Source organism: Artemia franciscana, chromosome 3, assembly GCF_032884065.1.
Source record: "Artemia franciscana chromosome 3, ASM3288406v1, whole genome shotgun sequence".
NCBI lineage: Eukaryota > Metazoa > Arthropoda > Branchiopoda > Anostraca > Artemiidae > Artemia > Artemia franciscana.
Genome location: NC_088865.1, coordinates 46,798,634 through 46,822,040, shown reverse-complemented (window position 1 = coordinate 46,822,040; position 23,407 = coordinate 46,798,634). Strand labels below are relative to the sequence as shown.

At 35.5% G+C, this 23,407-nt stretch overlaps 1 protein-coding gene across 1 annotated transcript; it reads right to left on the bottom strand.

The window, feature by feature from the left end:
* Window positions 1-674: 674 nt before the first annotated feature.
* On the bottom strand, window positions 675-23,135 carry LOC136025335 (hexokinase type 2-like; the record flags this gene model as incomplete). Its single annotated transcript, XM_065701258.1, is given in 5 exon segments — window positions 675-774; window positions 3,231-3,446; window positions 11,867-12,012; window positions 14,333-14,495; window positions 22,868-23,135. Coding segments are annotated over 5 exon segments (730 nt in total), but the record flags the coding sequence as incomplete, so codon positions are not given.
* Window positions 23,136-23,407: the final 272 nt, after the last annotated feature.

Genomic DNA, 23,407 nt, shown 5'->3' with positions numbered 1-23,407 from the left:
ATAATTAGAGAGTACGTAGTTTAAAAGGGTAGGTTGTGCATCCCACTCCAAAAAATATCGCATAATGCCTTTGAAATTACCGCGGCCAAGGTAATTCAAGACAAAATCCACGAAGGTTGATACGGACCCATGTATGTAAGACTGACATCTACGCCTGGAACAACACTATGGTAAGTAAATCTAAAAACTTTCAACAATAATGTAAAGTTTTGGCCACTGTAACAAGACATCTTGGAAAAAGGCCACAGCTTGAATTAGTATTTTTGCCACCATTTCATGTAATTAAAAAAAAAAAATCCTCCATCATGTTTTACTTCTGACCTAACCTTAGTTGTTTTGTAGAAGGAGTGTTTCTTTTTTCTTTTCTTCCCTTTTCTCGTCCTCGGGCTATTAGTCCTGTTTTGTAAATTTTGGTTTCATCTGTAAATATTTTTTTAAACCGAAAATTAAGACTGTAAAAGTAAAAAAACAACAACAATTATTTCGAGAACCGAAGAGTGTACAAAGAAACGGACTAGACTAATCGATTTGGACTAAACTAATCGATTTAAGGTTTAAGGCCGGCAGGATTAAAATCCTGGCTAGGGAAAAAATATTACACAGCACCTTTGAATTATTGAAGACAAAATACTTTAAGATGTAAGTATCTACGCAAGTAAACAAGTCGAACTTACCAACTATAAGTCCTATCCGGCAGGCGGGCTGTTTGTAAGCGCAGGCCATTAAAGTCCCTGTTGTGTCGTTCAGAACAGCCATCACTTCAATCGTGACATCCTAGGGAGGAAAAAGGGGGTGAAATGAGAGGGTAGCTGTTCTACGGTACCTCCTAACCCACCTTCATTTTCAGAAAGGTGCATAGTAAAAATCATAATAGAGAAACTGGTGTTGGTCACCAGTAATTTTGAAAGAGCTTGAGTTTCAAGCAAACGATGATGTGTGAAGAATTGGAAGCGTTTGAGCATTCCTAGTCTTACTATTATAGAAAATGGTTTAAAGTTGAAATAAATGAACTGAAAATAGCAGATATTCCTACTATCATGAGTGTAGGTAAGTTTTGAATAAACATAGGTTGGTTCTTGAAATTCTGATTTCAGGGGTTTGAGTCCTGGTGTTGCTGGTTAATTGGTTTGGAACGGGGGCAAATGGTGTGTGACTTTATGAGCACAGCCGCAGTCGACCCAGCTCTAAATGGGTACCAGGAGAAATCCTGGGAGGAAAATACGGGAAGCCTCAAATGATTTGCCCCCAAATACGCACTACACTGCCGGCCGAAGGCACTGAACCAGGAGATCGGTACCTGCACAACGCAGACCATTGGTCAGCATGCGAAAACGTTTTATTTTAATAAACGGGTATGTTATGTATTTTGGGCCTCATTCAGTTTTCTCAGTTTTTCATGAGAAGTCCTTAAGTTCATAATAAGGGGGGGGGGGTGCAAATTTCCCCTACTATTCTTTTATTTGTATGAAATGTGTATCTCTAGAAATAGCACGGGGAATGGGTACTGGGGAGATTTTAGTCCCAATGCGATTGTTTAAAACGTGGGGCATAAAAGATGACTCTTACATGGATGTCTTCAAAGGAGAAGGGGGATAATGCTGACATCAGTCGTAACATTCTTAAAGAGACAGAAATATGTGAAATGCAAAGGGGGCTTTGCGTCCTAAAACGAAGAGATTTTTCTTTTTACTCTAAGTCTTTACTTCTTTGTCTTTACGAAGACGTTAAAATTAAATCATTCCGTTTTTTGGCTGAATATTTATATTATTTACAATTATACAGTCAGAAATAAATACCATAAAAATTATCAGAAACAAAAAACAAGCTGTCCTCAGTGCTCAACGCAGAAAAAAAACTTTTGAAGTTAATTACAACAAGCCAGAAAACTAACTACTATCCCTTCTCATTTTCAAACAAGTTCAATTGACTGTATTAACAAAATCAGGCTATTAGATAAACTGCGTTAATCCCTAGAGACAGAATTTTTGCCCTATCTAATTTTAAACAGCTATTATTTTGTTTAGTTATTATTTTGTTATTGAGTCTTGTTGCATATAACTTAAGGTTATTGATTTTATTCTGTGGTAAGCACCGAGGGTGGCTTGGCAGAAGTCGTTCCCGAAATATCTGCTTAGTCTTTTTGCCTTTAATTCAACTGGCTGAAAATTACCCTTGTTTCTTGGTTTATTTTTTATTTTTCTATTATCAAATGTTCGTTTTCCTACATTGTGCAGCAATAATATGTGCGACGGTCCAGTCGGTGTCAAAAAGTTGGGGGGGGGAGTACAAAAAACCTAAAAATGCGTCAATTTTGTTATTCACTTTTGTTACGTCTTAACGAGTCGGTAAAAACTTCGAGGGGGGTTTAACCCCCCCCCCCCCCTTTGACACGGCCTTCGCTCCCTGCGTGTAACGAATTGGGTGAAGCCAATGGGGAGGTGAAAAAAAGGTTGTCATCACCGATGATTCATCGGGTTTGTTTATTTCTTTTAAAATTTGTCCATGCTGTGGGGAGGTGTAAAAATTCGTTTTGAGTGATATTTTTCCAAGCAGTAGTTTCAAAGGCGGCATTAAGCTATGAGTTCATCCCAGCAAGGAATTACTAAATCTCTTAGAAAACCTTTTTGAACGTGCTTTTGTTCAACGACAAATGTATCCCCGATTTCATGAGCTAACATTTCAAAAAAATTTAGATCAGGAAAAATAATGATCCTAACTTGGGCTTAATTTTAGTTAAGTACATCACTCAATTTTTCTGGGGAATTCTTTTTTTTTTAATCTTGATAAAACGAACCTTTGTACTTAGCTCTATAAGCCGGAAAAATTGGAAAACCAGAAGCAATGACACTGTATTTCTTTGAATATTATCAGGGTCATAAATCCACGGAAAATGTGGAGAGAAGGAGGGGGCAAACTATTCCTAAATCTAAGAGGACGGCACATCCTGTTTATCATCTTTTTTCTTCGCTTTTCCGGTGCCTTTTTTTCGTTTTTTTTTTGTGACGGCTTTGTGATTTTATTTGCCGTTGGAATGTTTTATGTCTTACGCCAAATATGTCAAGCGAATGGTTGTTGTATCTCTTGACCATAACAGGAAGAATGTCAAAAGAGGTTAATGCAAGCGATTTTAAATGTATAAACAAAGTATAAACAGGTAAAAAGAAAGATAAATAAAGGAGACAGAAAAAAGAAAGTAAATTGGACGAAAGTAAAAAGTAAAAAAGTCTTACTCCTCTTTTATGAATCGCTCTCTGCAGTAATTCTACGACGTCTTCGCCCTCCACATTAGCGCAGGTGAATCCTTTAGTCCACTGGACAAGTCTGGCTTTTGTCAGGCCTTCTTGCCGACACGGAAAGCTGAAGGTGAAACCCAGGGGAATCACTTCTTTGTCAACCTTGTACTCCTTTACAAATAGTGCAAGGCATTCTGCGATGTGATCAAAAAGCTGCAAAAGGCAAAGCATTTTACCATCGAGTAATGGACCAATAGATACATCAAAAGAATTAGACTTTTATGCTGATTTCAAATATATAAATTTCAGCTATTGATCTATGTATTCTAATTAAACAATTTGTGATTCAGGGGTCATTCTTAAAGAATTGGAGCAAACTTGAACTTCGGCGTAAAGAGCAAGACATTAATGAGGGGGCGAATGGCCTCATTCGACTAATAAAAATATACGAATGTAGAAGTTCATCACGTAAGTTAATTCGTTAGTTAAGCATATTTATTACTAATAAAAAAGGCTCGTAAATAAAATTAAAAGTTCTAGTGCTCTTTTTAAGTACCCCAAAAAGATGAAGGGCAACAAGGCCCTCTCCCTCGTCCCTTTTTTCTCAAAATCGTCAGACAAAATTTTGAGAAGACCATTAGCCAAAAAAAGAGTCTCACTCTTTACGCTAAAGTTTGACTCTTTCTCACAACTCTTTTCTTTTAAACAATAAAAAACTTTAGCGGAAAGAGCGGGGAGGGCAAGGAGGGGACAACCCCTTTCATATACGGAATAATTTCTGTTCTTCTTCAGTTTTAATGTTGCTCCTTACTTTCATTTAAAAAACTTGTTTTTTTATTTAATCGCATGTATAAAACTAAAACTTTTTCGCATGCTGACTTATGGTTGGCTTTGTGCAGGTGCCGATCTCCTGATTCACTGCCTTCTGCTGGAAGTGCAATGTGTGGTGGGGGGGGGCAAATCATCCCATGCTTCTTATGTTTTCCCTCCAGATTATTTTCTTTTAGATAGTTGAATATTTAAATGCCTTGGTTTGACTCTGTCTGCGATATTTCAAGTTACTTACATATGACGATGGCTATGGCTGTGTTTTTATATGTTTAGTGCCTTACTTTTTATTGTGACAAGAGCTGCCACTGATCAGCATAATCACACAAGGCATTTGACAATATAATGGTTTGAGTTTGAAATTCCTCCAGATGCTCATTTAGAGCTGGGTCGACTCTGGCTTATTGATCACATCGACCACGTAGTATTACACACTATTGACCCCGTTCCAAAACAAATAACCAGGGCCATATGCAAAATGTGTTTAAGTGTACTTGAACAAGGACTTAATCTTGTCCTAGAAAAAGATATTCAAGACCCAGAACTATCTAGTCATTTCGAGTATTGTTTCAGCGTTCTGTGTTTACTTGTTTCGCCAGACACTCCGCTATAACTAATTACAAAGCTGCGAAATACAGAAGCAACTTTTACCATCGGATAATGAATAAATAATAAATTATTTGTTCGTAAAACTGATTTTTTTTTTTCTGACGTATTTGAGAATGCAAAATATGTTTCAGTATGTTTGAGCAAGGCCTTAATCGTCTTATAAAAAGAAAATATTGAAGAGGCAGAATTACTTAGGGTTTAGCCGTTTGCAAGAGACAACATAGATCAGAAAGCTGTAAAAAAAATAATAACACCGGATAATGAAAAAAAAAATGCCCACAAATCAGCTAAAGATTTGTCAGCGTTCTTTTGCTTGCTGACGCAGTGGAGAATGCACAATATGATTTCAGTACATTTGAACTAGGACTTAATCTCGTCTTACAAAAAGAGAATATTCAAGAACCAGAATTCTTTCATTGTTTAGGAATTTAGCCGTTTTGGACAACAAAAAACTAAAAAAAAAAAACTGCGATTGATAATGAACTTTGATGATGTATAAATAACAAAATTTCTGTTTGTAAAATAGATAAAGCTCTTAAACGAGACAATAGAGAAAAGAAACATAGAAATAATAAAGATTCAGTTTTTTGCTTATGAATTTGAGTACAAAAAAATCTTTGCAATTTGTTTTAGCAAAAAATGTTCAAGAACCAGTATTATTTTGTTTTTTTGTTTTATTTTTTGGAGGGGGGGTTAACAGTTTTGGGGGGTTTAACTGTTTAGCTTTTTTGGGGGGATTTAGCTGTTTAGCTATTTTTTGGGGGGTTTAGCTGTTTAGCTGTTTTTGGAGGGGTTTAACTGTTTTGGGGGGTTTAGCTATTTAGCTGTTCTTTGGGGGGTTTAGCTGTATTTTGGGGAGTTAAATGTTTTAGGGGGTTTAGATGTTCTGGAGGGTTTAGCTGTTTTTGGGGGGTAACTGTTTTAGGGGGTTTAGCTGTTTTTTGGGGATTTATCTGTTTAGCTGTTTTTGGGGGGTTTAGCTGTTTAGTTGTTATTGGGATGTTTAGCTGTTTTTCACTTTGGGGGTTTAGCACTCCGCTTTGGTCAAAATACTGCGAAAAAATTTGATCATTCAATATTATATTTCAAGATAGATCAGTCTATTGACTTACTGCAAATTCAAAAGGCAAAAATAAGCATCAAGACAATTGACAAGAATACCAAAAAGTGATATATTGGTCATTTAATCAACAATTTTACCCATGATTACAATCTTGAAAGTCAAGTTCGTTGACATAAAAAAAAAAAAATAAATAAAAGGAGTTAACAAAACTGACCTGGATTAACTAAATACAAATTAACTGAACAATATCAATTTAAACGCCTCATTCGAAAAAGAGAGAAATATTATATTATAAACGAGTTTCAACTGAATAGTTTTCTTACTTTAAATTAATTCCTTAACATAATTAGAATAAATAAATACAAATTTGTGAATGGATACTTTCTGCGAAATTCGTCACCATTAAAGGTTATAATGCATACATACATACTCTTTTGGTTTTTACATCCAGTCCTCTTTTTGATCAAACAGTTCGTGGAAACGAACTGTAGTAAGGAGCGACCCGGCTCAACAGTAACCAAAACTCTAAAAAATTGAATTTTGATATCAAAAGCTATATCAAAAGAATTGCATTTTAATGCTGATTTTAAATATATAAGTTTCATCAAGTTTAGTCTTACCCATCAAAAGTTACGAGCCTGAGAAAATTTGCCTTATTTAGGAAAATAGGGGGAAACACCCCCTAAAAGTCGTAGGATCTTAACGAAAATGACACCATCAGATTCAGCTAATCAGAGAACCCTACTGTAGAAGTTTCAAGCTCCTATCTACAAAAATGTAGAATTTTGTATTTTTTGCCAGAAGACAAATCACGGGTGCGTGTTTATTTGTTTGTCTTTTTTTGTTTTTTTTTCCCCAGTGGTCATCGTATCGACCAAGTGGTCCTAGAATGTCGCAAGAGGGCTCATTCTAACGGAAATGAGAAGTTCTAGTGCCCTTTTTAAGTGACCAAAAAAATTGGAGGGCATATAGGCCCCCTCCCACTCTCATTTTTTTCCCAAAGTCAACGGATCAAAATTTTGAGATAGCCATTTTGTTCAGCATAGTCGAAAACCATAATAACTATTTCTTTGGGGATGACTTACTAACCCACAATCCCTGGGGGAGGGGCTGCAAGTTACAAACTTTGACCAGTGTTTACATATAGTAATGGTTATTGGGAAGTGTATAGACGTTTTCAGGGGGATTTTATTTTGTTTGGGGGTGGGGCTGAGGAGAGGGGGCTATGTTGGAGGATCTTTCCTTGGAGGAATCTGTCATGGGGGAAGAAAAATTCAATGACAAGGGCGCAGGATTCTCTAGCATTACTATAAGAAAACAATGAAAAATAAACATGAAAACGTTTTTTCAAATGAAAGGAAGAAGTAGCATTGAAACTTAAAACGAACGGAGATTATTACGCATATGAGGGGTTCTAAAAATATTTAGCATAAATAGCGAGGTATTTAGGAGGAGATAAATACCTTGCTCTTTATGCTAAAGTATTTTTAGTTTTTTCAACTATTTATTCTACGGCCTTTCTGATTCAGGGGTCATTCTTAAAGAATTGGGACAGAACTAACGATTTAGTGTAAAGAGCGAGGTATTAACGAGGGTACAAACCCCCTCGTATACATAATAAAAATATAAGGTTATGAAAGTTTGTTACGTAAGTTAATTCTTAAGTTACGTATATTTTTTACTAATAAAAACGTTCGTTAAAAATTAAAAGTTCTAGTTGCTTTTTTAAGTAACTGAAAAATTGGAGGGCAACTAGGCCTCCTTCTCCACCCCTTATTTCTCAAAATCGTCTGATCAAAACTAAGAGAAAGCCATTTAGCCAAAAAAAGAATTAATATACAAATTTCATTTTAATAATTTATGTGCGGAGATCCAAAACCAAACATGCATTAATTCAAAAACGTTCAGAAATTAAATAAAAAAAAAACTAATTTTTTTAGCTGAAAGTAAGGAGCGACATTAAAACTTAAAACGAACAGAAATTACTCCGTATATGAAATGAGTTGTCCCCTCCGCAATCCCTCGCTCTTTACGCTAAAGTTTGACTCTTTGCCACAATTCTACTTTTTAAAACAATTAAAAGCTTTAGCGTAAAGAGCGAGGGATTGCGGAGGGGACAACTCATTTCATATACGGAGTAATTTCTATTCGTTTTAAGTTTTAATGTCGCTCCTTACTTTCAGCTAAAAAAATCAGTTTTTTTATATTTAATTTTCTTGTGAGAGAGTGCCTTTTTCACTTTTATATGGCAAATCTTGTTTTAAGCTTCTAGCATATCCTGTGTTATTGGCTCCCTTTTCCATTGGTTTGATTTTATTATAAAACAAATATGAATAACTAAACATCAGTTTAGTTTATAAGTTTTATTTTGTTCATTTGTAGAATTTATACTATTAATATATATTAACATATACATATAACATGTGTTTATAGTATATACATATAATAACATATGTATATATTGATTTTATTAATATGTAGTATTCTATCCGTGGTTGTCTTCTGTTGCTTTTTTTTTTGTAAAATATGTACAGCCAGCAGGGTCTTAAAACTTATCTACAGCAATTCTTCTCTTGGATAATTACTTCAAGAAGAGGTATGAGACCAGAGTAAAAAAAAAAAACGGTAGTTGAGGCAAAGAAGGGGGGGGGGGTCATCTAAGTCTTAAAAATACCCAAACATCTTGTCATTACATTGGGATTACACTAAATTCAAATAGGGAGTCCTATACCCTTCTATTAAGGTAGCAATAATTGTGGGTGTGTATGATTTCAGAGTAATCCTAATTAATAGTTTACATTATCTTTATTAAGCTCTCTAATTAATGGTTTCCCTCTTGTTATTAAAGTGTTTCCCGTGTTTGTCAAGCATTTTACCGTTTTATTTATTCAAAATCTCTTATTTGCTTTGTGCTGCAATAAAACACGAGTCCGAACTAAATTATCTGATAATCACTCCTTATCAAAGTGAAATATAAAATGAAAGTAACTTAAAAATGAAGCGTAAAATAGCCCGATAAAAATAACCCGACAGTGAAAAGTAAAAAATAGTAAAAAAAAAATCTATGAAAATATTCCAAAACGAAAAGTAAAAAATGGTAGAGTAACACGAAAATGAAAAGCAAAAATAGTACAATAGCTCAGTGAAAAATAACCTGAAAATAAGAAGTAAAAAAAAATGTAAAATAACCCGAAAGTGAAAAGTAAAAAAACAATAAAAGAACCCAATGAAAAAAACCCAAAATAAAAAGCAAAAAACAGTAAAATATACCAAAAATGAAAAGTAAAAAATAGTAAAATAGCCCGATGAAAAAACTAAAAAATGAAGCCACTCCATAGTAAAAAAGCAAAGATGTTCCAAAAATGCATTTGATGTCGCTTCACGCGAAAAATGTAGGCTAAATCTTTATATATATAAATAAGTTGTATGTTTGTGTGTTTGTCCGCATATGACGTCATTATAAGTATATAAGGCTTTGTATATGACGTCATTATAAGTATATAAGGGGGCGATTCAAAGACAAATTTCAGTATAAATCCTACAATGGCAGAAGAAACAGCCGAGGAAGTTGCTCAAAGAGTTAATTCAAAGAGAAATTTTAGTATAACTTCTACAATGGCAAAAGAAACAGACGAGGAAGCTGCTCAAAGAGTTAATGCCAAAAGGCTTGCGGCTAATAGAGAAAGTAAGAAAAGAAAGCGTGCCGAGGAATTACAAGAACAACGTGAAAACAGGCTTGCGTCTCAAAGAGAAAATGACGACCGGGACACAGGGAATATAAATGACAACCGGGACACTCAAAGAGAAATAACAGACCGAGACACAGGGAATATAAATGACGACCGGGACACAGGGACAATAACTACAACGGGGAAGCAAGGGGGCACAGGGGGGATATATAAATGACGACGGGGACACAGGGAATATTCGATTAGCAATCACCATCAACAAAGCTCAAGGGCAATCATTAGAAAAATGCGGTATAGATCTGAATACAGATTGTTTTTCCCATGGAAAATTATATGTTGCATGTTCAAGAGTCGGTAAGCCTGACAATCTATTTATATGCACATACAATGGGACAGCGAAGAATGTTGTATATTCGCAAGTTTTGCGTAGTTAAAAACATATATATACTAGCTGTTGGTGGCGTTGGCGTTGGGGTGGCGCGAAGCGCCACCCCAACACCCAGTTGGTGGGGGCGCTTCACCATCCCCCCCAAGACCCCCCGCGCGCATAAGTCGTTACGCGCCATATTAGTTACGCGCCATTGTAGTTGTGTCCCTGTGTTCCACCTGTGATATATATATATATATATATATATATATATATATATATATATATATATATATATATATATATATATATATATATATATATATATATATATATATATATATATATATATATATATATATATATATATATATATATATATATATATATATATTGAACTACGTAAAACTTGCGAATATACAACATTCTTGGCTGTCCCATTGTCTGTGGATATAAATAGATTGTCAGGTTTACAGACTCTTGAACATGCAACATATAATTGTCCATGGGAAAAACAATCTGTATTCAGATCTATACCTCATTATTCTAATGATTGCCCTTGAGCTTTGTTGATGGTGATAGCTAATCGAACATTCCCTGTGTCCCCGTCGTCATTTATATATACTTCGCCCCCTTCCCCTAGCCCCCCCCCCCCCCCGCGCGCGTAAGTCGTTACGCACCATATTAGTTACGCGCCATTGTAGTTGTGTCCCTGTGTCCCACCTGTGAATATATATATATATATATATATATATATATATATATATATATATATATATATATATATATATATATATATATATATATAACTACGTAAAACTTGCGAATATACAACATTCTTGGCTGCCCCATTGTCTGTGCATATAAATAGATTGTCAGGTTTACCGACTCTTGAACATGCAACATATAATTGTCCATGGGAAAAACAATCTGTATTCTGATCTATACCTCATTATTCTAATGATTTGCCTTGAGCTTTGTTGATGGTGATTTCTATTCGAACATTCCGTGTCCCCGTCGTCATTTATATGTCCCGGTCGTCATTTGTGTCCCGGTGTCTCAGTCTGTAATTGCTCTTTTAGTGTCGCGGTCGTCATTTATATTCCCTGTGTCCCGATGTCCCGGTCGTCATTTTTGTCCCGGTCGTCATTTGTGTTCCGGTGTCCCGGTCTGTAATTTCTCTTTGAGTGTCCTGGTCGTCATTTATATTCCCTGTGTCCCGGTCGTCATTTGTGTCCCGGTGCTTTGTTGATGGTGCTTGCTAATCGAACATTCCTTGTGTCCCGGTCGCTTTCTCTTTGAGTGTCCCGGTCGTCATTTATATTCCCTATGTCCCGGTGTCCCGGTCGTCATTTGTGTCCAGATGTCCCGGTTTGTAATTTCGTCAGTCGACAAACATGACGTCAGTCGACACACAAACATGACGCCAGTCGACACACACACACACAGACAACTTATTCATATATATATATATATATATATATATATATATATATATATATATATATATATATATATATATATATATATATATATATATATATATTCACAGGTGGGACACAGAGACACAACTACAATGGCGCGTAACTAATATGGCGCGTAACGACTTGCGCGCGGGGGGGAGGGGGGCCTGGGGGGCGCGAAGCGCCACACCAATAGCTAGTGTCTACATAAAAACATTGATGAGGATTGAAATTAATAAAAGTTTCACAGACTATTTCGGAGGGGTGATAAACTTACTGTAAAAATTTTCTTTTTTCTAGCTTGATCATACTTCTTTACTTCTGCTTACAAAACCCGTTTGAGTTCGCTATATACTTGATATTAATTGTAGGTCTATACCAAATAGGGATCAATGAGATGCATTAAAACAGGCTTCACAAGGAACGTTTTCAGGAAGACGGACTATAGTTTTCATTGCAGAAAAGTGCTGAATTTGGATTTTTAATTAATGAAACTCAATTCCCTTAGTATCACCAATTTTACAACCATTTAACTCGCTCATATTTATTTAACTTAAATTTCTTTTAAGTTTTGCTTTCCAAATCTAGAACCTGATAACTTAAGTAAAACTTACGGCTTCGCCTGGTCCCGTCATTATTTGATGTGGCACAGCAAAAATTCTTGACGCAAATTCCTTTTCAGGTGTGGCTTCACCTAAATGGATCAAAAGTACTCTAAAATTGGTCCCGCCTAGATCGAGGGCCAAGAATTTTCCCCTTTCTGAAAAAAAGAGAAATATATGAATTTCATTTCTCCACAAAAGGTTATAAACGGAATATTTATAGAAAGGAATACGTGCAGCGGCGTAGCAAGGTATTTGACTTTCCTTTGTGGTTACTAAATTGATCCCCTCCTCTATCTTTAAAACGACCTAATTCTAACCCAAAAAATTCAACCACAGATGATGGATTCAGGTTTATGTCTTTATCATTCGGCAAATAGGTGGATTTGTTAAATTATGAAAATCGTAAGAGTGAAATAATCCTGATTCATAATGATTATGGAAGTTATTTTTGTAAAGCAAACTTCACGTATCGTGAAAATTTCTACTCTGAATAATACAGACAGTTAAACGAGAGCAAAATTTACTTAAAGCCGCAATTTAGTAGCCAGCTTAAGCAATTTAGGTTTTTTGGTCAAGTAATTTACTGCGTTTGAGAAGTTCAACCTTTTATAGAAACAGGGCATTTTTTTTTTGTGCAATAAAAAAGTAATGTAAATTATCGCGTACATTTTTTTAAGGGCCCTAATGAAAAAAAGGTTAAGATGGCTACGCCATGGTTTATGGATGAATGATAGCCCATTCAAAAAGATTTTACTTTTTGGTCATACATCCCAGGACAAATGGAAAGCAGGTCGTCCCTGAATAGAGGGGGGGGGGTAAGAAGTCATAAGAAAGTAATTAGAGGTAATTGGAACTCCATAGGAGAGGTTAAGAGTAAAGCTTTGAATGAATTAGGGTGAATGAGAAGCGTGAATAGCCATGCTGGCCCAAGGCTTGGTACTGCAGCGAGTTGTTGGTTATAGAAGTGGGAGTTTTTTTTTTTTTAATAAGCAAAAGCAGAATCAAAGGCAGAGACAATCCATTGCAAACATAACGTCAATTCAAATTGGTTACTCGTGCAATTCAAGAATAATGCCATTTGCAGTGATTTTGTTCTGTGTGAACCTAGAGCAGGCACATTTCAAGTGAATTTAAATACAATACAAGAAAAATGTAATATCTAGAGTTTGCTTTCTAAAAAAAACGTCATCATTACAAGAAAGGATTGAAATCCCTATTTGTGGACCGTCTCCTTCCCCGCGTTATCCACTCATCCTTCTCTACTCTACACCCATCTCCGCTCACTCTATTCTCTACCACTAATCTATACTCTACTATCTATTAGTACATCTCTCTGTACTCTACCAAAACATGGATGATTTCATTAAAGAAATACATTATGTCTTGAATGTAATCTATGCTGGACAAGGCTTAAAAAGAAGAAACGCTTTCACAAAAACCAAAGGAGCACAAATACATAAGCTATGATGTAAAAGTCTCTTGCTTTACGAGAAATATCCCCTCATTTTAAGCTTTTTGATTTATTCGCTGACAAGGTATGAATCACTGGTACGCAATTTATGAGAAATACATTTCATAAGAAATACTTTTTGAACAACCGAATAAGCAAAAATTAGAGTTTTGTAACAGTTAATTAGTAGTTTGAATGAAGTCACCTCTTTAGGCATTCAAAACGGTGGGCACATGTACTATTACCACTACTACTAACAATTCATTGCACCACCACGCCGCCTGAGGACAACAGAGCTATGAAAAACCTGAACCTAATTGTCAAAATAATGTATTATGGTGAACCTAGACAACGATTCCCCTCTTCGGGGTAAAATACTTTGGGGAGGGTTAAGAATGCATTATACTTAATATTTTTCAAAGAATTGTTCTCAGTTGAACAAGTATTGCGGATTTCAAGGATTCCTTAAACTTATAGGGTGGGCGCATTACTTATGAACCTACCTTGAAGGGCATGGTCGAAAACAAGAAGTTTTGGTAATTCTGTATTTACTCCCAGTGTTTTGTGTCAAGGACAAATTTTCCCCTTTTTTCTTCTTCAAAGGAAGTCGCCAGAGCCCGACTTGTCTATTAAAATTTGAGCCTATTTTTTTATTTAATTAGTAGGGTCTTATCACTTTATTAGCGATTGATAGTTGTTCTTTCATTTTTTTTTTCATTTATACTTCTGAATTGGTACTTATATTCTGTTTAAATCTGCTAATTTATTAATGGTAAGAAAACTAAGAATAAGCCACAAAATGGAGGGGCTCGTCCACTTTACGCCACCTGAAGTACATCTCAGAGCACCACATATACCAAGCAGTTCCATCCTACGTATGACGTATGAGAGTTTGCCAAGCTTAGCACGCACCATATGGTGAAGGTGATTTCTTGAAGTCGGTGACCCCTCGTAGCAACAAGATAGTCAGTAAACAGTAAATAAAACAGTTCAAGCGTTCACACCAAAATTCTATTTTAACTCACCCTCGCCATTTGGCAAATTTCTAACGTAGGTGGGATAGCATTTTATGTCAGCTTCACCGTTTGTCTTCTGGCGCAGTCCATTTTCAATTTCTTTTAGTAAAGTTGCAGAAACTCTTTCTATTTGATCATCAGAAAGGATTAAATTCGAACATCTTTCTTCCAACTAAAAATTAAGATACAAAGTCATGACACGGTTTGACATGGATACCGGAACAAACAGTTTATAAAGTTTAGCCAGTACAATTTGTTCTGTTTCTTCTTTCTAGATTAACGCACACAGGAAACAATACAAAAATACATGACACTTGGAACCTTACAAAAGTTTTAGGGGGCCAAAATGCATAAAATCTTACACCTTTTCATATGTTTTCCTAAATCGTCCTGAAAGGAGGGGATTCTCGATATAGTTTTTTTTCTGTAGCTACGAAAACGTGTAAGCTATGAGCAAGATTTGCAGCTTAATACCTGAAAATAATATAGATCCGTCGATAGGTTCAGTTCATTTTCTCCACCCTTATTTGGATTTCATTAAATATTTACAATTTTAACCAGAATTCGCTATATTCTCTTGTCTCGCTAACAGAAATAATTATAAATAGATCTTCTTTTTTTCAAATGGCTCTTCACAGACCCTGAACACCTCAAAAAATTACATCTTGCTCACAAATGTACATTGGTGACAGTTAAAAACACAAAAACTCACTTCTTGTTTTCCGCTCTTCTGTAATACTTGTACTGTTACAGAACGCATTGGAGTTGGCGCAGCCAAGTTTCGCCCTCGTCCTTCCCTCAAAACCCCTCAAAATGAATTTTGGGAAATTCTTCCCAAAATCTATTCAAACAACCCCGAAGGAAATTTATCCCTTAAAACGCACAGGGTTTTGGACAGAGAGAAGATGTCACCCTTTCATAATAATGGTTTGTCTTTTTCTTAAGAGAAGGGGCGGGGCAAAAAATTGAAAAAGAAAATCAATATTTAAGGCTGTTATTTATCACGTTTTCCAGAATTAGAATCGGACCAATACATGGTGGACCCCCCCCCCGTACCTTTGCTATGTAAGATAAGCGTCAGAACCGAATACGAGAAATTATTTCGAGGCGGTGTCATAAATAAATAAGTAAATAAGATACACAATAGCAATATAGAAATTACACGAATAACCGCAAACATTTCGAGGATTTTGAAAGTAATAGAGTTTCAATGCTGCCCCCTACCCTCTTTCGTATGTCTCCTGTTATCTTAAACATCATTTCGTTGCTTTAAATGAGAAGAAAAGATCCGCACAAAAACGTAAAGAATACAATCAAAAATCAATTATTCTAAGTAATAATAAAAAAAAATAACTGATTAACAATATTTTTTTCACGGCAGAAGCATGGACGCCGCCAGGACGGACAAGTACCCTCACCACCGCCGCCAGGACGGACAAGTACCCTCACCACCTTCTGGTAAACAAGAAGACCTTCTTGTTTGAAAAAAAAATCATTTAAGGAAGAATAGTCTATGGTTAAGTTAATCATAAAAGCCTATTTAGAGGATACATTCAATCTTTTCAGGGGGGGGGGGTGAAATATGTTCCTAAGGATAGTCAAGGTCAGGCACAACTATATTACTCACTGGATATGTCCTACCTTTGAAACAATTTCTTTAATAAACCTTAAAGCCTTAAGGGAGGGACGAAGCACAGGGGCGCCAAATCAAGAAAATTTAGGTTTTTAGTCAAGAGGGGGGGGGGGTTGTTATTTTTAATTTTCAGCGAAAATGAAAATATCCCCCCCTCTAGTTGGTGCCATCCCAAAAGAACAATTAGCACAAAAAGATCCAGGTTGAGCAAAAGAAGAAATACCGATTTGTACATGACGATGCAACAAGAACTAAGATTTAACGGATAAATGAACTTTTCATCTTAAAAGTCTAAAGTACAAACAAATAACCTTATAAGAGTTAATTGACCATTTAAACATAAAAAAAAATCTGAAATATCCAGGAAGTACAATTGTAAAACAAAAAGAAAAAAAGTGTATAACCTTCAATAACGTTTTCATCCGACACGCCTCTGGGGTGACCAGTCAAGATTATAAATTGATAACTTTTTTTTCAAGAAATAAACCGCAATGTGCCAAGACTTGAAACTGACGTCAATGTCCACAAAATATGCACTCAATCATCAGACTGAGTAGAAAAAAATTTTTCCAAGAACCAACTAAAAATAGTTGTTTCATACCGACCGTATGATGCGGTTACAATCTAGATTAAACAGGTTTTTCATTCAAATGCAATCAAAGAGTGACTGAGACTCAAGGACGTCAAGATAAAACATTTTTGCCTGCTTAGACCCAACTGAACTATTAATACCAAAAACCATGATCTTTTAAGATTTTTCTTTTGATTTATGTCAAAATTACGAAGTATTTAGGACAGTGCCACATTTATGTCACTGTTGTGACTTCAAATCTTAAAAACAAATAAGCAAAACTAATAAGTTAAGTTAATGAGCTAAGCAACAAGTTAATAAAAGAAACATGGGTGAAAATTCCGCAAAAAATTAGATAAACATGGCACCAAATGCTTAAGAAAACTGTGCAAGTTTTCGTATAATTAATTCAAACAATCAGGGAGTCAACATATTCTTAATGTTTGAGCTTTTACAGACAAAAAATTCCACAACGTTTTTCATCCGTAAAATTCAAAAATTAAGAATATGTTGATACATATTCGGAGGAAGTCCGCACCTTCTTAAGCATTTGATGTCATGTTTTAGCTTATTTTTCGCGGAATTTTCACCCATGTTTCTTTTTTTGACATTTGGCACCCGCTACAACCAAAATCTATACAACTGCATTATGGAAGTGTTTTTCATTACAAATTGACTTCCCGATTGTTCCCAATCTTTATAAAAATATATAAGTAGCGATGTAAGTTACCGTTTAATTAATTCAAACAATCAGAATTCATATTCACTATTCTTGGTACTTTAAGTTACCGCAAATACAGAGTTCTCAATGAAAAGTATATATATATAGTCTGTGTTGTATAGTCCGTTGTATAGTCTGTGTGAAAGATATATATATATATATATATATATATATATATATATATATATATATATATATATATATATATATAAGTCTGTGTTACATATAAGTTTGCACTAATGGTATCATTCGCTGTTGCCTTTTTTTTATAGCAAAATATAAGACTTTCTAATAGGGTTGTTCTACTTTCAATAATTATCTCTTAATGCCAACTTTATATGGCAGAAAACTCTGGTCCAAAAATATCGCTTGAGTGAAATATGCTTAGGTTCAACCACGTGAATTAGATCAGGATGTCTAGGTCTGGCATTGGATCGGGAAAAAATATTGGCAGTGTTTAGATCCAGTTTTATGTGACGTAAATATAAGAAAATACCAAACATTAACTTTCCAAAAAATGCACTTCCTCCTATTGCTTTCGGAAGTCAGTATGATGAGGTTTCTAAATATCGTCTTTACATAGATTCATATCTTTGGTGTTAGATGGGGTGTGTTTGCAACATATGGGGCACTTTTCTAAGGTGGTTGTATGTTGATTTTTTCAAATGAGTGGATATTTCAAAGCGAGCATTTTTGAAAATGTAACATCGGCGAATTTTTGCTTGAAAAATTATGCTTTCTGGACATTTCCGCTTTTATGGCTTACGCTGTGTTCTAAAAAGCATCTGGTAACACTGGTCCATACAACATCAAATCGGCATAATAGCAATTAAACATGCACAGTTCATCATAGCCAGCAAAAGTAATGAGCAAATATGTATTATTTCTGTATTTTTCACTTTAGCTTTTCACCAAACCACTTTGTATGGGAAAGGTTGTTGTAGCAACCTAATAAAGGATTTGTTATTGGGAAAAGGGGGCATGTTTGATCCTGGATCTCTAAAAAGGGTAAGGATATTAAGGAAAAGCTTAAACTGAATGTTGGGGGAGGATATAAACTAAATTAATGAATACCATGTGCATGGAGATTTTCAAAAGGGCGTATAGGTAATATCATAGGACGGCTTAGGGTATTAAGCTGAAAATTCCAGGGTATGTTGAGGGGGATCTTGATTTAACTAAAACAAAGTAGCGATTTCAGGGCTTATAATTGGGGGGGGGGGAATTTATATCATAGGAGTGTAAAAATATAAAATAAAACGAATTTAATATCAGATGTAAGAAAAATCGGGGGGAGGGGAGCTACCCTTTTGCCCAGACCTAAAACCGCAACTGCAAAGAAGCACAGTGTGCATACTAATACTGCTACTACTTTTGCTGCTACTACCACTTCTTCTACTGCTACTACTAATACTACCAGGGTGAAGCTTTCAGGGAATACTAGACTAAATCAAAACACATTAGATGCGTGTATGTTGTCAAAAGAGCGCGTCAGCGATGCCTAAGAAACAGCTTAGAGCATCAAGTTGAAATTTACATGTATGTTTACGTATGTTGAGGGGGATGTTGAACTAATCAGAAGGCTCTATGTGCATGTCATTACTACTCCTATTGCTACTACTAAGACAACTACTACTGTTACTTCTAAGGCCAAGTTAAAACCCATTATGTGCATGCAGATTGTCAAAGGGCGTAATAGTAATATAGCAGGAACACCTTAAAGTAAAAAATTTATATTTCAGACATGTTGGGGAAGATGTTAAATTAAACAAAATACATTGTGTGCTTACTACTATTGCTAGTAGTACTACAACTACTACTATTGCTAAGGCTATTAAAGTGAAACTTTCATGGCTGTCGAATAGGATAATGAACTAAATCAAAATACACTTTGTGCATGCAGGTTGTCAAAAAGAAGGTTGTCAGCAATATCTCAGAACGGCTAGAAGTACTAAATTTAAAGTTTCAGGATGGGTTGAGGGGGATGTTGAACAAACCAAGAGGCACCATGTGCGTACTACTACAACTACTATTATTAAGATTGAGGTTAAAAGTATGACAATTTCAGCGAATCTTAAGGAGGAAGTAAAACTGAATCAAAACACACCACGGGCTTGCAGGTTGTCAAAAGGCGGAATAACAATTATCTAAGGAACGACTGAGGGTATTAAGTAGAAATCTGAAGGGCACGCTGAGAAGGATGTTGAACTAACCAAAAGACACTATGTATATACTATTGCTGCTGCTGCTACTAATTTACTATAAATAATAAACTACAACTACTATAGCCTAGCCACTACAACTGTGACCGCGACTACTTGTGACTTCTTTTGTCTGCCACTGCAACAACTTACGGCTATGAATATTTGTGATTGCAACTACTTGCGACTGCGACTGCTTTCAGTTGCAACAGTTACGACTGTGACAACTTATGGGTCTGACTGGAATCAGTTGCGACTGAGAGTGCGACTACTTGCTGAAACTGCGACTATTTGTGATTCCGACTGCAGCTAATTTTGAGTTCAATTACTTGCAACTGTGACTATTTGTGACTGCTTGGGACTGTGACTACTTGTGACTGCGACTACCACTACTTGCAGCTGCGACTACTTGCGACTACACCACCAACTCCTTGCAACTGCAACTACATGAAACTGGAACTAATGAAGACTACGACTACTAGTGGCTGCGAATATTTGCAACTGCGAATAGCTGCGACTGCAACAGCTTGAGACTACGGCTGCAACTGCGACTGCTACTATTGCTAATGCAATTTTGACATTGACTGTGACTGCTACAACTACTTGTACAGTTGTGAACTGCATCAAAAGAGTTTAAGTACATCCAGGTTGTCAAATAGATACATAGATACAATATCTCAGTAACAGAAAAGGATATTAGACTGAAAATGTCAGGAAAAGTTAAGAGGGATGTATAACTGAAGAAAAATACACTATTGACTATGTGTATCCAGATTGTCAAAAGGATCTGTATGCAATATACCGGTAACAGCTAAAGATAGGCCTATACTCTGGAACTTTTAGGGCGTGTTGTTGGGGATGTTTAGCTATATTAAAAGACGAAACGTAGCATCCAAGATTGTCAAAGGGCAGATTTGCAATACCTATGGAACGGCTAAGTTTATTAAACTGAAACTTCTAGGGTGTGCTGAGGGGGATGTTGAATAAAATCAAAAGAAGCTGTGTGTATCCAGGTTGTCAAAAGGGCGTATCTTAAATATCTTAAGAACGTCTAAGAGTATTAAATTAAGACTTTCAGGGCATGTTGTGGGAGTTTCTTCAATTTTAATGGGCTGTAAACTTGATGTAGAGCTGAATCTAAAGAAACTATGTGCAGCTAGATGGTAAAAAGAATGAATCATGAATATATAGGGAGCAAATAAGGGCATTGAGATAAGCCTTTCAGGCATACTGAAACAAATGCTGAACTAAGAAAAGAAAATCTGCGCATTCGAAGTTGTAAAAAGGTCTAGCTGTGACATCTCAGAAAGGCCAAACGGGCTCTTGTGAACTAAGCAGTATAGGCCTAATATCACAGCTTTCACTCGACTAAACAACGTCTTAAACCATATGGCTTTTTCATTTGTCCATAAAACTATAAAGTAAGACAGTGAACGTTTACTTGCTTCAAATATATTTTCATTTAATTCTAGTTCTACTCCACTACATTTAAAATATTTCTGTTTCTTAGATTTTTCACAGTCGCTTTACGTTTAACTGATCCCCTTTCCCATTACCTGGGAGTAGCCTTAGAATATTAACAAAAACTTTGTTTTCTTTTTAATTGGCAGTATGAATCATTTATTGATGAGAAGTGAGCAGCCTACAAATAAGAATGCAAACCAACGAAAGTAGCAAGCATTTGTATAATATGTAGTTTAAGCACTAGGTGGGGGAAGGCTATATTTGAACTGAAAGCGACCCCGAAGTAGAAACTTCCTGAATATATAGAAATAAGAATTCTGGGTACTACTCTGTTAGCCAGTACACACTCGAGAATTTGGATCTATAAAGTCGGACAATAACCGGTTTATTGCTGTTTGAATGCGGTGACAAAAAGCTCCAACTCGGTGGAAAACTATATTGTAGCTATATTTTAAAAAACCATTTAGTTGGTATTTTGGTTAGGTTAGGTTACATTTTGCATGCAACCCCGATGTACTTAACACACACACCCTAATGTGCAAATTTACATCCTAAATTATATATATACATACATATATATATATATATATATATATATATATATATATATATATATATATATATATATATATATATATATATATATATATATATATATATATATATATATATATATATATATATATATATATATATCGCAGTTGTTTCAACCCCCGTCCAAATTCTCGAGTGTGTACTGGCTAGCAGATAAGTAACAAATTATGTTCATCATAGCGTTTCCTTCAGGGGGTGAGACATTAATTCCATTGTTGCCAAGACAATCATTCAGCAATAAAAAAAATACATAAACACGACAACCAAAAGCATGTATGCTTATCAATGTATCTACTCTGTCTAAAATTAGGGGTAAACACTTCGATTCCTAATTTGATACCACTCGATGCCCTTCTTAACGCCAATTCCAAATATATATACCCTGCCCTAGCAAATGCGGTCCAGTTCCCCAAATGGGATTAAACACAGCCCAATGCTATATAAAAAACTTCGCTTATTTTACGTCATCTTTCATTTGGCCCATTAATGGGGGAGGGGATTGCAGCACATTTGTAAGGGTAGCAACTAATATAATTGGTATCGACGGTGAGAAGCACATCAAGTGGTATGTTTATCTTTCAGCTAGGCTAGCAAAATAGGTAAATTTGCAGTTTTCGATGTAATTTAGCTAGGGTGAAAGTAGATACGTCTCTTTATGTTTCTTTTCATGCTCTTTCATAATTCAGTAATCGCTTCTGGGGAAATTACATTTTTAGCTCTTAAAGAGCTAAAGGCAGTCCATAGTAGCAAAAAATTTTAAAGCATGCTCTAAAAAACAACTGCCAAAATTTCACCACAAGTTGTCATTTGCAGCTGGTTCAGGAATTCCGATTACCATTTTCCTTAGTTTTAATAGTAAAATGTTATTTGGAAGGAAAAAAAATGCCAAAATTATGTTTAAAAGAACTTGAACAAAAAAAAAAACGGCGTCAGTTTTACTGTGATGTCACTTGCAAGGCATGGAATCCCTAAAAAAATTGTTTTCAAATTAACATTTTAACAGCCTACTAAGATTAGGGGAAATCTTAATAGGTTAATAATAACCATTCCGGAATCAGCTACAAATGGGAATTTTGTTTCTCACTAGACATATTCTTTAATTTCATGCTTTTAAACTTATGGCTGCTATAGGCGTTTTACCTTTTGGGACCCCGCTAAAGGCTCAAAATGGAATTTCCTCCCGCAGAAAAGGATTACTGAATTATGGAAGAGCATAAGAAAAGGCATCAAGTGTGGTATTCACTTTCATCCTAGCTAAATTATGTTGTAAACTACAAATTTACTTCGAAATTATCTAAACATCGTAAAAATATTAAGGATAATTGCAGTATTTTGATTTTAAAAAAAGTTTAAATCAAACCTGAGGATCAGGCGGTATGACCTTTGGTGTTCCTAGTGTATGTCTACCCGAAAAACTTAAATTTAAAATATCTTCTTCATACTGATGTCTAATTTCATCAACCATTTTCACCGAAAGCCTAGACACAACTGAGGAACTGGCCAAGATCTTGGAGCCAAAAATGAGATTTCAGGATATTTCTGTCACCTTATTTATCAGCCAAATTTCACCTAAGGGGTCTTGGCAAGTCAAACTAATTAAAGATTTATGAGAACTTTGAAATGTCAACACGCGGTACGAATGATAACTGATAATTTTTAGTCTCCTTATCAGACAGAAAACATGAAACAGGTTCTTTTCCCTAGTATGTCAATAGTATAGACAAGTATTTCAAAAACAAATAGTAAAAAGAGCAATAGTAATGCTAAAGGATTTCGTAGAGGGTCGGGGGAGGGCACCGTAACCTTTAGATATTTTCCCAGGAGCAATTCAGCAAATTGTTTCTCAAAATGGAGAGAGGGAGGGGTTAGGCTTGTAAGAGAATTTTAGATGTAGAAACGG